This window comes from Solea senegalensis, linkage group LG19, assembly GCF_019176455.1.
Source record: "Solea senegalensis isolate Sse05_10M linkage group LG19, IFAPA_SoseM_1, whole genome shotgun sequence".
Lineage (NCBI taxonomy): Eukaryota > Metazoa > Chordata > Actinopteri > Pleuronectiformes > Soleidae > Solea > Solea senegalensis.
Genome location: NC_058038.1, coordinates 9,134,524 through 9,148,223, shown reverse-complemented (window position 1 = coordinate 9,148,223; position 13,700 = coordinate 9,134,524). Strand labels below are relative to the sequence as shown.

Below are 13,700 nucleotides of genomic sequence, written 5' to 3'. Positions count from 1 at the left end.
TCTGCCACGCAGCATGTGGTGACCAGAGAGAGGCATGTAACAGGTTCTAAATACTGTCAAATGCATGGCTCTATTAACCAAGACATCGTGTGTTTGACTCTGTAGGTTTCAGAGAGGGAGAGGCCGGGCCAGAGTGGTCCCGCTGCTTCTCAACACACCCACATCCTTACGGTGCTGATGAAGCTGCAGAGCTCTGATTTATGACTGCACATTTAATCTGGTGCTCTGGGCTTCACCTACAGTATGTGGGTGTCCCCGGAGTGAAACCTTTCATTTCCTGCAAAGACACATGGGTGACAAGTGTGGAGGTGTTTTTCTTTTCTTTAAAAAAAAAAAAAGTACTTCTTGATGTCTTGAGACAGTTTTAAACCTCGTCTTTTTTTTGCCGTAATGGATCCTGCCGTCTCTGTTTGTTTTAATCACCACTTTATCTCGAATTATGCAGAGTCAGCAATCAGTGATTGGTCAGCAGAGGATTTTAGTGGGAGAATAAAGTTGTTGTTTTTTTTTTTTATGGCAAAATGATGACATGCCAAGTGAGTTGTTGTGAGCTGTTGTGTATCCAGCATTGTTTTAGCTTGGCTTTTTGGAACAGTAAAAGCTACTGTGGTTGATGTGTGGTTTCACACAGGAACAGTAATTATCCATTAGACGTATTAGATCAATTAGGCGTTGTCTGAATGGTGATGGTCAGCTTAAATGCATGTCTGGGATATTTGTTTTTCCTGAAAGTCTGCTCATAATGAGCTTTCATATATGACTAAACTAAAAAATCTATTTCCTCTATTTCCCTCCACCCTTCAAGAGTTTACTTGTACATATCGCGTATAAAAACACATAGTGTATTTTAGTTTTATTGCTTTTAGCTAAAAAAAAAGTCTTCAATTTGGTGTCCTGCATTTCAGTTTTAGATATGCATTATTATTTCACTGATTTTCAGTATTACTACATTCAGTGCAGCTCTGGATTTCAGGTGGGGAACATCATCCCCACCTGAACTGTCAACATGCCATTCACACAGGCTACAGAAGCGTAGTTGCACTGTCAAACTCTTCAAACTGCTCCTTATTTTATAAGTTTTACGAGGTGTTTAAAGTTGTGAGATGGAAAATAACAGTGGTGATCAATCAGCGTAAATGGCAATTTTCTTATGGCAGCTGAGAAAAATCAGCATTTATTGGCTCTTTGAAGTTTCTCTGTTAAGACTGATACTTTTTAGTTCAACTAATGGGCGTATTACATGTCAAATCAACCAGTGACTCAGTCAATTCTTCTTTTTTTCTCAACTCACACTGAATGAAGCATGTATTACTGGAGCGTTGCTGTTTTTTGTAAATCATTGTGCAAACCTATTAACCAACATCACAATGAAAATGACCGAGCAACACATGGGTTCCTCCTGGCTTTAAATTGGAATCTTTCATCAATTAGGTGGTATTTCATGTATCCATATATACTCCAGTTCCATGTAATGATATAAAATGCCATGTTTTTGTAGATACCACCAAGAATGTTAAAAAAAAAAAAACTGGTACGATGCCTCTGATCAGCCTCAGGGCCCTGAGGTAGTTACTCATCAACTATAATCAACCCTGCTGGCAAGTGTGGTTTATAAACATCTGTACACAAGTGAAAGGCTTTATTTGTCACTGCGTAAATATGTTTGTATGTGCGCATGTGAGCGGTCTCTGTTTGTCATAAAGAAAGTCCCACCAGGATGAAAAAAAGCTTAGATGATTAGAAGGGTGGAAACCATGCAAACAGAAGAAAAGGCATTTCTCATGAACATAAACTTATTATGCGTTTCGTCTCATCAACCACCCAGTCACTCATGCTTCTGACACTGCTGGTTTTTCGCCACTGATTCTTTAAACATCAATAGGTACACATGATTCAATTTCCCTTTCCCTCCCCATTCTCTGTATACTCCTGGTGCCTCTTGCTCTGCTCCTGCCTGACGCACAACACAGCACGGCCTGCTTCACTGAGACAGATGTAATAATAGGCATAAGTGACATGTAGAAAATGGGATTTCTGTTACTACTGTAAAGCTGCCTACTGTTGTGTTATGCTACCCCGATGTCTGCATCAGTTTCTATACACAGGCTAAAGTAATTTAGGATGGATGAATGGGAAATTCTAAATATCCTGAAGGTATAATTTAAAGTTTCAAATGTTTACCTATGACTTTTAGCACTCTACCCAGTATGTCTTGGTCAGTGTATAATTATCTTATAAAGTGTTTTGTCTAAATATGCCCTTTGAAAACCACTTGACTTTCATATGATTTTTATAAAGCAAAGCCACTGTGTTTACTGTTATTTTTTTGAGGGATATAAGTTGCTATAGGCCATCTCCGCTTCTCTGCTTTTTGAATAATAACATCCCTCAGACAGGGTTTATTTTAGAGTAGAGCTGGGTGAAATGAAAATAACTCCTTACACCGAGAGACAACCGATATTCATTTGCCTCAGTTTATTAGTCTCGGTCCTATTACATGCAGGAGATAATGTTATCATAAAACTGATTTCCAGGTCCATTCGCCTGCACTGACGTGTGCGGTGAAGTGTAGCACACTGTCTACTTACTGTCACCCACACATGATGCAGAGGCAGCAAGACGTGCTGTGGTTACCCAGCATCCCCAGGGTCTGGGGCAGAAGGATTCATATCAACCTCTCCAAATACATGCCACCCTTACTCTTTCTTATCACTCACTTGCAAATGCTGACTTACCCCCTCACCTTATTTGATATTCAGTATTCACATGGCATGAAGCTGCAGCTGCGTTGGCAGACTAAAACATTGTCGATGTTGACATCCATTACTAGGTGGGGTTTGTATGATGGGGAGAATATAATTGATAATTGTTACACTTGATGATTCAGTTTTTCCCAGAGTCGGTGCTTATTTTGTTTAGAGGACCTTTCATGTTTCACGTCATGTAACTGATATCAACAGCGCTCTATGAAGTCATGTCACTTTACCTTCCCTTGCTTTCATAGATATCAAGAATGATAGACAAAAAGTGCCCTATGACGAACCATCAACCCTGCTGCCAAGGGTAGTTCAAACTACTGTCAGAATGCAGAAGAAAAGGCTTGATTTGTCCGCTCAAATGTCGAACTGTGCGCACTGAATGTGAATGCTGGGGCTGTTTGTTTGTCATACACACCAGGATGAAAAATGTTGAGATGATGAGAGAGGAGAAATCATCCCTTCTGTTGTAATCAAACGGAGAGGAGTGTCTCACAAACAGTCTGCTTTCAGTGAGAAATAAGTGCTGAGCACATCCTGAAACTTGGTCCTTCAAAGTGGCACAGACAAGCGTGTTATGACGTCAGAAAATGAATGAGTGACATGAGTTATATACAAACCTTAGTTTCTGTTGCGGCAATAACTGTTTATTACTGGTACAGGAATGGTACCCATGGGTGTCGAAGATGAGCGTATCTTCTATTGGACATATACAGTTACTCAAGCAAACGTGTCGAGGAGTCAGAGGTCTTTTGTTGCTCAGCCCAGAACCAGAATCCTTTCCCTCTTTTTGGAAGTTGACAGATTTAAAAATGTTCAGTGTGAATTATGTGAATCAGGCTAAACTGAAGTTTGCTGCCCATGTACAGTATCTAAAGTCTTGTTTAATTCTATTCATAATTTTGGGACTATTTGGGCTAGGGATATTTTCTGTGCATGTCGCAATCATAAAAAATAAGACAAAACTAAATCAATAAATGTATAATCACACATACATAATATAAGAATGGACAAGGAAAACCAAATGTAATAGAATCTGTCGGCCTGGATTTTGTTTTATTCCATAAGGCTTGAGGCAAAGGTTGTGCACAGGTATTGTTACTATTTAAAAATTGAATTTATCTAAAACTGTTCCCCTTCTTGTTTCACTTGTGCGTCCATGTGTAGTGTATTAGGTGTTGCAAGCTGATACTGTATGTCACACACTCGTCTGCAAGATAATCATTTAAGTATGAAACAAAGAGGAAAAAATATAGCCACAGCTTTTAGGAAGGCTTCAGCTCACACATTTGGCAATAACAATAACAACCCAGGTCTCAGGTCTCATTTTAATCTCCCACAGGACTCTGTATGGTGTAGTTTTGTCTCAAATTATACAATTATTGCATTTTATATATGTTTTTTAGACTCATTTGTTTTCCCACTTCCATTTTAATGGGAACTGGGAGGATTTATTCCAGATAAGTATGTTCCTATTAAATACATCGGTAAAATGGAAGGCAGTTCACACAAAGAATGGGACAGAGACCTGCTATTGCTTAACAAAATAAAAGATGAAGAAGAAGGAAAGAAAAAAAAACACTTTGGCTGTGATTAAGGGTTGCAATTCTGTTATAATACGTCATGTGTTCACATCATGTCTCGTGCTTTTACACATTATTATTTTCTTAATTAAAACCAACGCGATCACTAAGCTCTTCAGATCAAAGACTCTTGGTGGCCCCTCACACCAATTTCAAAACCCAGAGGTGAAGGTTCCTTCCAGGCCGCAGCGTCACAGATTGGGAATGTACTTCCTCTGCCTTTACGCTGTCTTGAGTCTTCTGATTCTTTTAAGAAAATCATATATTTTTAGACAGGCTTTTAGCTCCAGGTGAATGGCTCTTACTCTGCCACTGATTGTTCTTATTCTTAAAAATCGTGTTTGATTGAGCACACTTGTATCTTATATTGTTTTATGTGTGCCTTCTATTTGCTGTGAAGCACTTTGTGATTTGTATCTGTGAAAAGTGCTATAAAACTAACTGTGCTTGCTTGCAAAAAGACTATATTTCTGTAGCCCAGTTTAGTTTGTGTATTAACCTGCCTGAAGGATTCTTATGGATATTTACATGTGTTGACATACATCTGTTTTTATACTCTGAGTTATAGAATCAAATGTAAATGTTGTATGAATATAAGCTTTGTAGAGCGGCCATGGTTCAGCACAACATAAAAATATTCTTTCCCTTTTAATGTTGTATATTATAATTTGTTCACGTTACTTTTAATTAACAGCATATTATTTGTTTACACCGCCCGAGACGCCACGATTTATGGGAAATGTGGCGGAAATGTATGTCACACCTCTAACTCCAAGTTCCTCTGTAACCAAATCAAAACACTAAATCACTGACATGTGTCCGTGCAAAGATATTATGGTGTGTGGCTTCACTCTGTCTACATCTGCGCTCATCGTGAGCTGACATCCTGTGGGAGGATATTTTTGGAGAATGACAAGTCTTTTAACGGCCTCCAAATGACGGAAATTCCTGTTGTGAGGTTAGAACACCTGATAAATAAATAATGTGCTCACACACAGCCTGGGAACAAATAGCCAGCATTTTTTTATCAACATTTCTATCATGTTACAGTGTTTATATCATATGTTTTCATACATGACTCTGCAGGGTGGGAAATATGTGGAGCACGTTGAATCAACCAATCATGTAGTGATGAGGGGACCACCCTGTGTCCCCACATGTGTAAAGAGCACACATGGGCAACATAAGGTGCTGGGACCAGATCTGGCCCACACACCAGTGTTATCCGGCCCACGACATCCTCAAAAGTGACCTCAACTTGACTCTTGCTCAGCTCAAGTTGTGATAGTAGCCGTTGTGATGACAGAATCAGAGCTAAAATAAGAAACAGCCTCAGACACAAGAGAAGGTTTCTCAGAAGGTCACGATTTTAACGATTTCAGTTTCAAACCTTCACTTTACTAGCATTAAACTAGTGAAACACAGCCAGACTTTTATTTTGAAATGGTCTGAAATGAGGAGGTAATAGACTTGAGAGTGATGGTGGCCAGCTGCGAGAAGCCCATCCTTTAGCACCTCACTGTAGTGGATAACCAGCCCCACCACGTGAAACACACCCCACCACAAACCCTCATCAGTCAGCCATGTTCATTTATTAGGCTGCACTTGTTGCTGTGGGACTTCTAAGGAACATCGGCTGCAAATTAAGAAGGTGTTTCATCTCCGTCGAGAAATATGACCCTCTGACTATCACACAGTCCCGTCTACAGTTTCTACACAAATCCATAAATCGAATCCACGTGCGTACACACTGTGACTACTATTTAAATATTTGGTAAAGAAAAGATAAACTTTTGGCCAGTTCACTGAACAAAGTTATCCCTGTATGTGACAAGTAATCAACTGGATAAATTACTTTTTAAATAAATACATTTCCTGCAACATTAAGTTGCTATCATTAGTTTAACCCTCTATTTTTAGATTTACATAAAAAATAAAAAAAAACTCTGCCCAGCACTGATGCATCTACTGAATGAGTTTCCATGCATGGATCTGGTTTTCTTATTCCCTGCTCTACCACAAAGTCGTGTGGCCAACGAAGTCATAGTTGACTAATGAAACATTGAGTGAGAGTGGGATTCAGTTTGCCCACATCCATAATTTGACTGTCGCCTCGTATCAGTATAAAGATGGATTATTCCAAAGGGTTCCTTCTTCTTTTTTTAATTTTAACCTCTGAGAGAAATGAAAGTGTGTGTATGACTGTGATATATGCACCCTCGCCTTCATACCCAATTATTTGTATTTTTATAGAGGAGAATAATAATTTTGTTACATTGTGAACAAGCCAGAAAGTTCATCTCTATGGACAACAAACAACCATAAGCTCCTAGTGAATCAACATTATTAAATATGTACCAGGGACTCTGTTACTCACATTTAATGGAAATAGAGAATATCAACACTCAAAATAACAAATGGCCTCATTAGCTGCAAGGGGAACAATTACCGGTTTCCCCTAAATTCCATAAATCCCTCCGACTAATTTGCAGCAACTATACCAAACTTTTATATCATCATAATTAGGAAGCAGTTAAAGTACATAGTAAAATGTTAATAGTCAATATGTCGGTCAACTTTTATTCACAAAATATGTTTAATATTTGAGTATCTGTGCTTGGAAAAAGATTTTTTTACAGCATTCAAGGTGATTTATTCACTGACCAGCGGACAAGAAAAACTACCCCAAACACATTTGTGAGGAGACAAGACGTGAAAAACAGTCTCCCTCAAAGACACTTCATTAACCTGTCCATCCGTCCTTGTAACAACCGGAAAAGAGCTCAGGTGAGCATAAACAGACGTATTTTAAGCCTTCATCGTCGTCTGTTGCTTTGATCTCAGCTGAAAACAGCTGTCACCCTCACACGCATTTCGGAATCACCCGTCAGAGCTGCAGCAGCTGAGTATTTGACAGGCAGACGTTTTGCCGTAGACAATCTATTGTTGTCTCATGCAGTAATCAAACATACTGTTATGGTCCTTAATGGACATTTTATTGCAGCAGGTGGTGATGGAGGCAAAAGCAATAATGAATGGATTTTCAATGACTAGAAAGAGCATCTATGAACAAAGACACTCCAGACACATAGAGTCATAACTGACTGCACGTATTTTCAGTGACGTTGTCAGACTTGAGTCTTGTATTGCCATGAGAATATTTTAACATCTTTGCTTTTTACTTCAACAGACATAACTGTCACCTTTTATCTATTTAAGACTTCTTTTTTTTCTGTTATTTCAGCTGCCTTGCAGTCTTGATTAATTTTGACAGAGGAGAAAAAAAAAATCAGTTTGATTAGTGTCTCCACATAAGTGCTCCCCTGCTGATGAAATTTTGAGTCTGCTGTCTATCTGTCAGCCATATCTCAGTTTGGGTTGCTGCATTCACTCATACAGAGGCCAGCTGGGGAACGGCCATACACATGTCCACAAAATAATCAAGTAAAAAAAGTATGTTGTGATGTTAAAACTGTGCTTTTTTCATCCAAAATACATTCTGTGCTTTGGAGACTTTCCTCCTCTGATATCATCTGTTTCTGTCGGCGATATATCTGTCGGGTTTCATCTCGGTCACAGCCACTGGATCCCAGAATGTTTAAGTGGTGATAAGACCACAGGAAACTGCACTCTGTGTCCAGGGCGCTGTCACATATGGTCCTGCTTTTGACTGTGGCTTTCGCTGGTCTGCCACTCCATACTTTTGCTTTCAGTATTTTATTTTCATTTGCATGAGGTCACTTTAACTTTTGGGTGTGTTTGTGAAGAAGGGAAAACAAATATCGTCAGCCAAATATCAGGGTCAATGGACTTCCTGATGCACTTGAATGGTTGTGTCCTTACCCAAAGATATGACCCACAGCAGCACACTAAACCTTTGTCAGTGTGATAACAATATGCAGCTAATGTTGTTACCCATACATTGATTCCATTAGTTAACATCTTTTTTATGTCTGATAGGATGCCACTATCATTGAACATTGAATCTTAATGATACCAAAATCAGTCCAGTACGGTCTTATTGTTATAATGACCTGCTGTCATAAACAACGTAACGAGGGGTCGCAAATCCTCAGTGGTATGAACCAGCGGGACACTTGATCCAATGACATCTCTTGTTTATTGTATTATTGTTCATTTCATTTGCACACGTTTGTTGTTTTTTGTACATTTTATAGTGTATGTCTGTCTCTCGTATCAACTCTAAGAAATTCACATTTACACAATGTATTTTACATTAGTAAGTAAGTAAGTACAGGTGACATTTTTGGGGAGCAGGTCCTTATCAACCTGTGTCAAGTTTGTCGTGATAATATCACAAAGAATCACAGTGAACCTCCACATACTGTAGATTTCATGTTTCTGCCAACTGTTGTATTTCCTGTCACCTCTGAAATGGAGGAACATGATGGAACATACTGCACATGCAAAACATCTGCACAGTAGAAGTGAGATCTATTTGACCAACAGCATACGAGACTTTTGGAGTTGAAGTCTAAGACGATAGATATTTTCAAAATGCTACATGACCCTTTCAGTTGTCACTAGTATTCATAGCATGTTAATTACAGTATGAGTTAATTGGCATCCTCGTTATAAGTGTCTCCATATCGATTTATACAGTTGTTTGCGTCTCCAAAGCTGATCTACTTTGACTTCTAGTGACTAAGATCCTTCATCTGCTCTCACGATATAAAGGAAAACACACACAGGCACACACAAAAAAACATAAGGTAAGTGGGAAACAAATGACAAAAAGAAATATAGTCAAACTTCTAAACTTAAAGCCTCAACACTGTACACAGGCACTTGAACTGCGGTACACTCTCTGAGTGCATTCATATTACATCTAATAAGTGCTACAAAATAACATTTCAGTTAGAAAAAATACTGATTCCAAAAGTGTAATACTGTTCATAAACAAATAGGAAAATGTATGGAAAAAAAACAGCAAGAACAACTTACAAACAAAAAACAACCAAACCCTTGAATGTGTCTTGCATATTTTGCTGTTTATATTCGGGTTGTACATTCTCACATAGTGTGTGTGTTACTTAAACGCGCCGCTAGAGAAAGAAGAAGGTGATTTAGCGTAGATGAGTATGTTGGTGGAGGGACAACTGGTCCACAGGGCCAGAATTAGAATATTTTCCAACACTCTGGTCAGTACTGTAGCAGCATATACTTTAATGTCACTGCTAGGATCAGGGTGAATCATAGCCACTCAGTGTCAGTGAGGAGTGAATCATCCACTGTTGTGTGTGTGTAGACGATACAGAGCAGTGACAAAGAATGAATCACATGATGACGATGAGGCGTTGATGACCATGTGACCAATTTAAATAGCATCACACAGCGTATTATGTCTCACTTTCATTGTCTTTCACTTCCTAATTGACATTTCTCGTCCGTCTATTGCTCACTTAAATGTACAAGCTCTGCTGACAAGGAAACACTTCTCATCTTTGCGATGAATACTCAGTACCCTTGCAGTATTTGCTTTCTTGGAAAGAGTTGGAAGAGCCAATCGATACAATACATAACACAGCGAGTTGTGTTGTTCACTTTGGTTTTTGTGTTGTTCTAGATAATACAATATTAATGTTAATGTGAGCTGTAGAGGCGCTGGTAGGCAATTGTGTTACCTTTCAGAGGAGCCAACTGGTTTGTCTCCTTTATACATTTATTGTACAGACGTGAGTTTGGTAGAATAAAACAAACATGTTTCCCAAACTATGCATTTAATTGTTCTAGTTTCTGAATTGTCATTGACTTTGCTGACATGCTTATCAACCCTAAATCTTTCTACACCTGTCTATCTACCAATACTCTATCATACACTACAGAATCATTTACAGGTTTGTTTACAGGAATCCTCTATGGATCTCTTTCTGATTTTTAATCATACCATAAGTGGGACCCTGAGAAGGTTTGTGCCCCTATAGGAATGAACACTTAAGCAAGCTCAGCTACAGTATACCTCATTTACAATGTATCTACTGTATGATGACTGCTTTCACACTTCCTGTAAGCAGCAGGTGGGATAAACTTAAGTGTGTGTCCCTGTGTGATAAAAGGTGTCACCCAGCCTTAGAAGTGAGCCTGGACTAAGTGTGTTCATATCACCATGGCAATGTAGTAAATGTCAGCGGTCTTGGACGTGGATAAGGGATCTGTGATGTTTGAGGCTTCAAAGTGGACTGTGTGGCCCCTCTGAAGTCCACTGCAATAATCCAGATGAAAGGTGGCTGAACTGAGTGGAGCAGAGGATAAATGAAGCTAAACCCTGAGGTAATTAGTACCTGCCTGTCAGGAAGTCTCTCTAATGGGCCCCATGTTGACATGAGACCAGTGACGATGCATTAGCACCTTAATACTGTTTATCAGGCTCTATAATGCAAAGAGAGCTGTATAATAATGAGAATGTGTGGGTAGAATGGTGGGGATCATTAAAGGAGTGTTAGTCTCAAGGGGATGTCCCAATTCGCCACTTAGTAAGAGTAAATCATGATAGGAAGGATTTGGGGTTTTTTTTCAATTTCTCCAGTCCTGGATTAAATGTTATGAGCAGAATTGCATGCTGGGTCATCAATGATGTCACAGCTCATCAGATAGCTTCTCTTCCCCTCAACTCATCGCGGCGAGTAAGCAGAGCTCCACAGCCCAGAGATGTTGCTCTCGTGTTGCACATCCAGGATGATGGTGGAGGCACTCTGCTGAGTCAGCCACGTAATTCAAGCCACAAAATGAAATGAATGCACAACAGACAGTAGACAAATATTTGGGTGTGTGGCATTACAAGCATGAAATTACTGAAACACAAACCTGATAGCGGCTGTGTCACAGAAAGGGCAAAGACTATGCACTGCAGAAACAAGCATCTCGCTGCTTTGTTTACCAAAGCAGGCTACACTGTAATTGACCTTTCTTCCCCCAATATGCGTCACTTAGTGCATCAGTAAGTGCAGTTGAGCTCGAAACAAAGATGCAAATAGTTTACAAAACAAATTGCCATGAAACATGTCACTGGTTAAATGATAAAAGATCAAGAAACTTCAGAAGAAGTTGCACTGTGACTCACAGCCTCCCCCCACCCCCACTGCTCTTTGCATGACAGCAGGGATCTAATAGAGTAAATCCATGGGAGAGAAGATTTTCTGAGCATGTGATGCCACAAAGGAATATGTGAGACACAAAAGGTGGAAAAGAAAAGATGAGATAATGGAGTACCTTTCTGCCTGTTTACTTTGTAGACATGCTTTTTTAATGGTTAAGCAAATGTGGAATTAGAGGGAAAGAGAAAGCTGGATAAGCTGGCAGTTCAAAGGAATTATGTCAGTTATGTGTCAACGTTGGAGTATTCAGCTAATTGGAAATGCATGGGCACATCTATGGCAATGTGTGTGCAGGAGCATTGGTACAGATAGTGATATTGCTGTAGTGGTTGTGTCCAGGCACACTGATAGATAAGAGTCAGATTCTATATGCAGGGATGGGGAGTCAGACTGTGGCCCAGAGGTGCTGGGAGCTCCGTGCAAGTCTTTTCTTTCCTCTGTGACCACTTCAGGTGTGAATCAGAGTCAGTTTTTACATTCTCTGTGTAGTCTCCCCACCAACAGTTTTGGTCCTTGATTCAGGTCCCTGCTCTCCTCTCCCTGCTCTTCAGCTGTTCCTTCTCCTCCACGTCCTCCTCCTCAGACTTCAGGGGGAGGTGAGTCAGGCTGGCGGCCACCATCCATCCTCACTACTGCAGGGGGAAAGCACAAATAAATATATGTCAGTCTCTGGGGATAAAAAGGACCTGCAGGTGATTTGTGGTGATATTTAAACAGGAACACCTTTTTTCTTATTCATTCAATAATGCATATTCTCACTCTTGTGTCCCTAACTAAGCAGCTCATCTTTAGTGAGTGGGAAGATTCAGTGATTTAGTGAGTTTCTGATTCATGGAAAAATGCTTTTCATTAATTCACTAAGATTATAACTTCAGCAAAACACCTATTTACAAAAACTCTTCCTACATGAAAAAAAACCCTAATGATCACATTTCCCTGCAGGGGGCCCTGAGGTGTCAGTCACACATTCAGACCTGTTAAACTGTAATCATTAGCCAGATAAGGACCGGACACAAATGCTCTCTTTTCCCACAAACTTCTTAACCTGTTGTGAATTGAGCGGTGCCATGGAGACGCCTGGGGAATGCAAAGGCATTTCTGAGAGGATCTGCGAGTCTGCTGGTTGTTTTCTCATCTTCATCAATGCATCCTTGTGCCAGGGAAGTGTAGTACAAGAGGGTTTATTTTAAAGCTTCAGAAGAGGGGGTTGCTTTTGTCGAGCGCTACAGGCTCCTTCTGTTTAAAGTCCTATTCCCTTCCTTAAAACCCCATCATGTTCTGCATATTATTCTGTTATAAAATACGTCAGAGTTGCCATGTGCTCTCTTCTGTTCACTGGTGTGAATGTGCACAGCCCAAAGCAGCATTATCATTGTACTCCTCTTTGAAAAGACACTCTGCAGACATCATCAGTAACAAAGAGCACAAACATCAGTGACACACAGTGGCTTGCACCTGTGCTTCTACCTCAGTGCAACTGTTTCTACAACTGTTTACAGCATTGCACCTCATTTTTGGAGGCAACAATGATGATAATAATAGCCACATGGCTCTCCAATGTTTTATAGTCCGACCTCATTCCAGGAATCAATACAAGCTGTCTTTCCCTCAACCAGTTCAATCAGGTTTACTCTGAAATGAGAACTCCCAGTTGCAGCACAACCTTGATGGGACCCTAAGCCATAGATAAGCTGTGCTGACTGATATTGAAATCAAGATGACATCATGTTTTCTGTCTTTGATTCGTTTTAGTAGTTGTTAACATCAAAGAAATGATCACAGCCTCTCTTCCATCTTGAAAATGAAATGAAATAAGCAGCATAAATGGCCTGTATTTGTATATGACTTACACCATTCACTCACACTCTCATACAGCACAGCACATCTATGTGCAGCACTTTTACTATCACACATATATCAACCCCGATGACAAGCTGCTGGCACAGCTGCCAGGACAACTGTAGGTTAAGTGTCTTGCCCACGGACACCACAGCGTGTTCAGCTGGAGATGATCGAACCTATAACATTCCAGGTGAAAGACGACCTGCTCTTCCAGCAGAGCAATGAAATGTAGATTCTTAGTTGATGTGTGTTGCTGACTCAATGACATTAGTACAAATGCACAATGTACAGATGCAAAATGCGTCAAAATGCCGTCATTATTACATTTCGACAGATAGTAATGTGCAATAGATACTTTAAGATCAGTGATACAGATCAGTACTTTAAGATCAGTTTTCTTGCTT

The 13,700-nt window shown here is 39.8% G+C and overlaps 2 protein-coding genes across 3 annotated transcripts in view; one reads left to right on the top strand and one right to left on the bottom strand.

Annotated features, from left to right (window-relative positions):
* Positions 1-13,700, top strand: part of gjc1 (gap junction protein gamma 1) — a 797,916-nt gene that overhangs the window by 484,313 nt on the left and 299,903 nt on the right. The gene's annotated exons all lie outside the window — the stretch shown is intronic.
* Positions 9,331-13,700, bottom strand: part of ngfra (nerve growth factor receptor a (TNFR superfamily, member 16)) — a 28,521-nt gene continuing 24,151 nt past the window's right edge. The window contains exon 6 of the mRNA XM_044050481.1: positions 9,331-12,086. Within this exon, the coding sequence (XP_043906416.1) occupies positions 12,034-12,086 (53 nt within the window). The 3' untranslated portion in view covers positions 9,331-12,033. The remainder of the gene's footprint in view (positions 12,087-13,700) is intronic.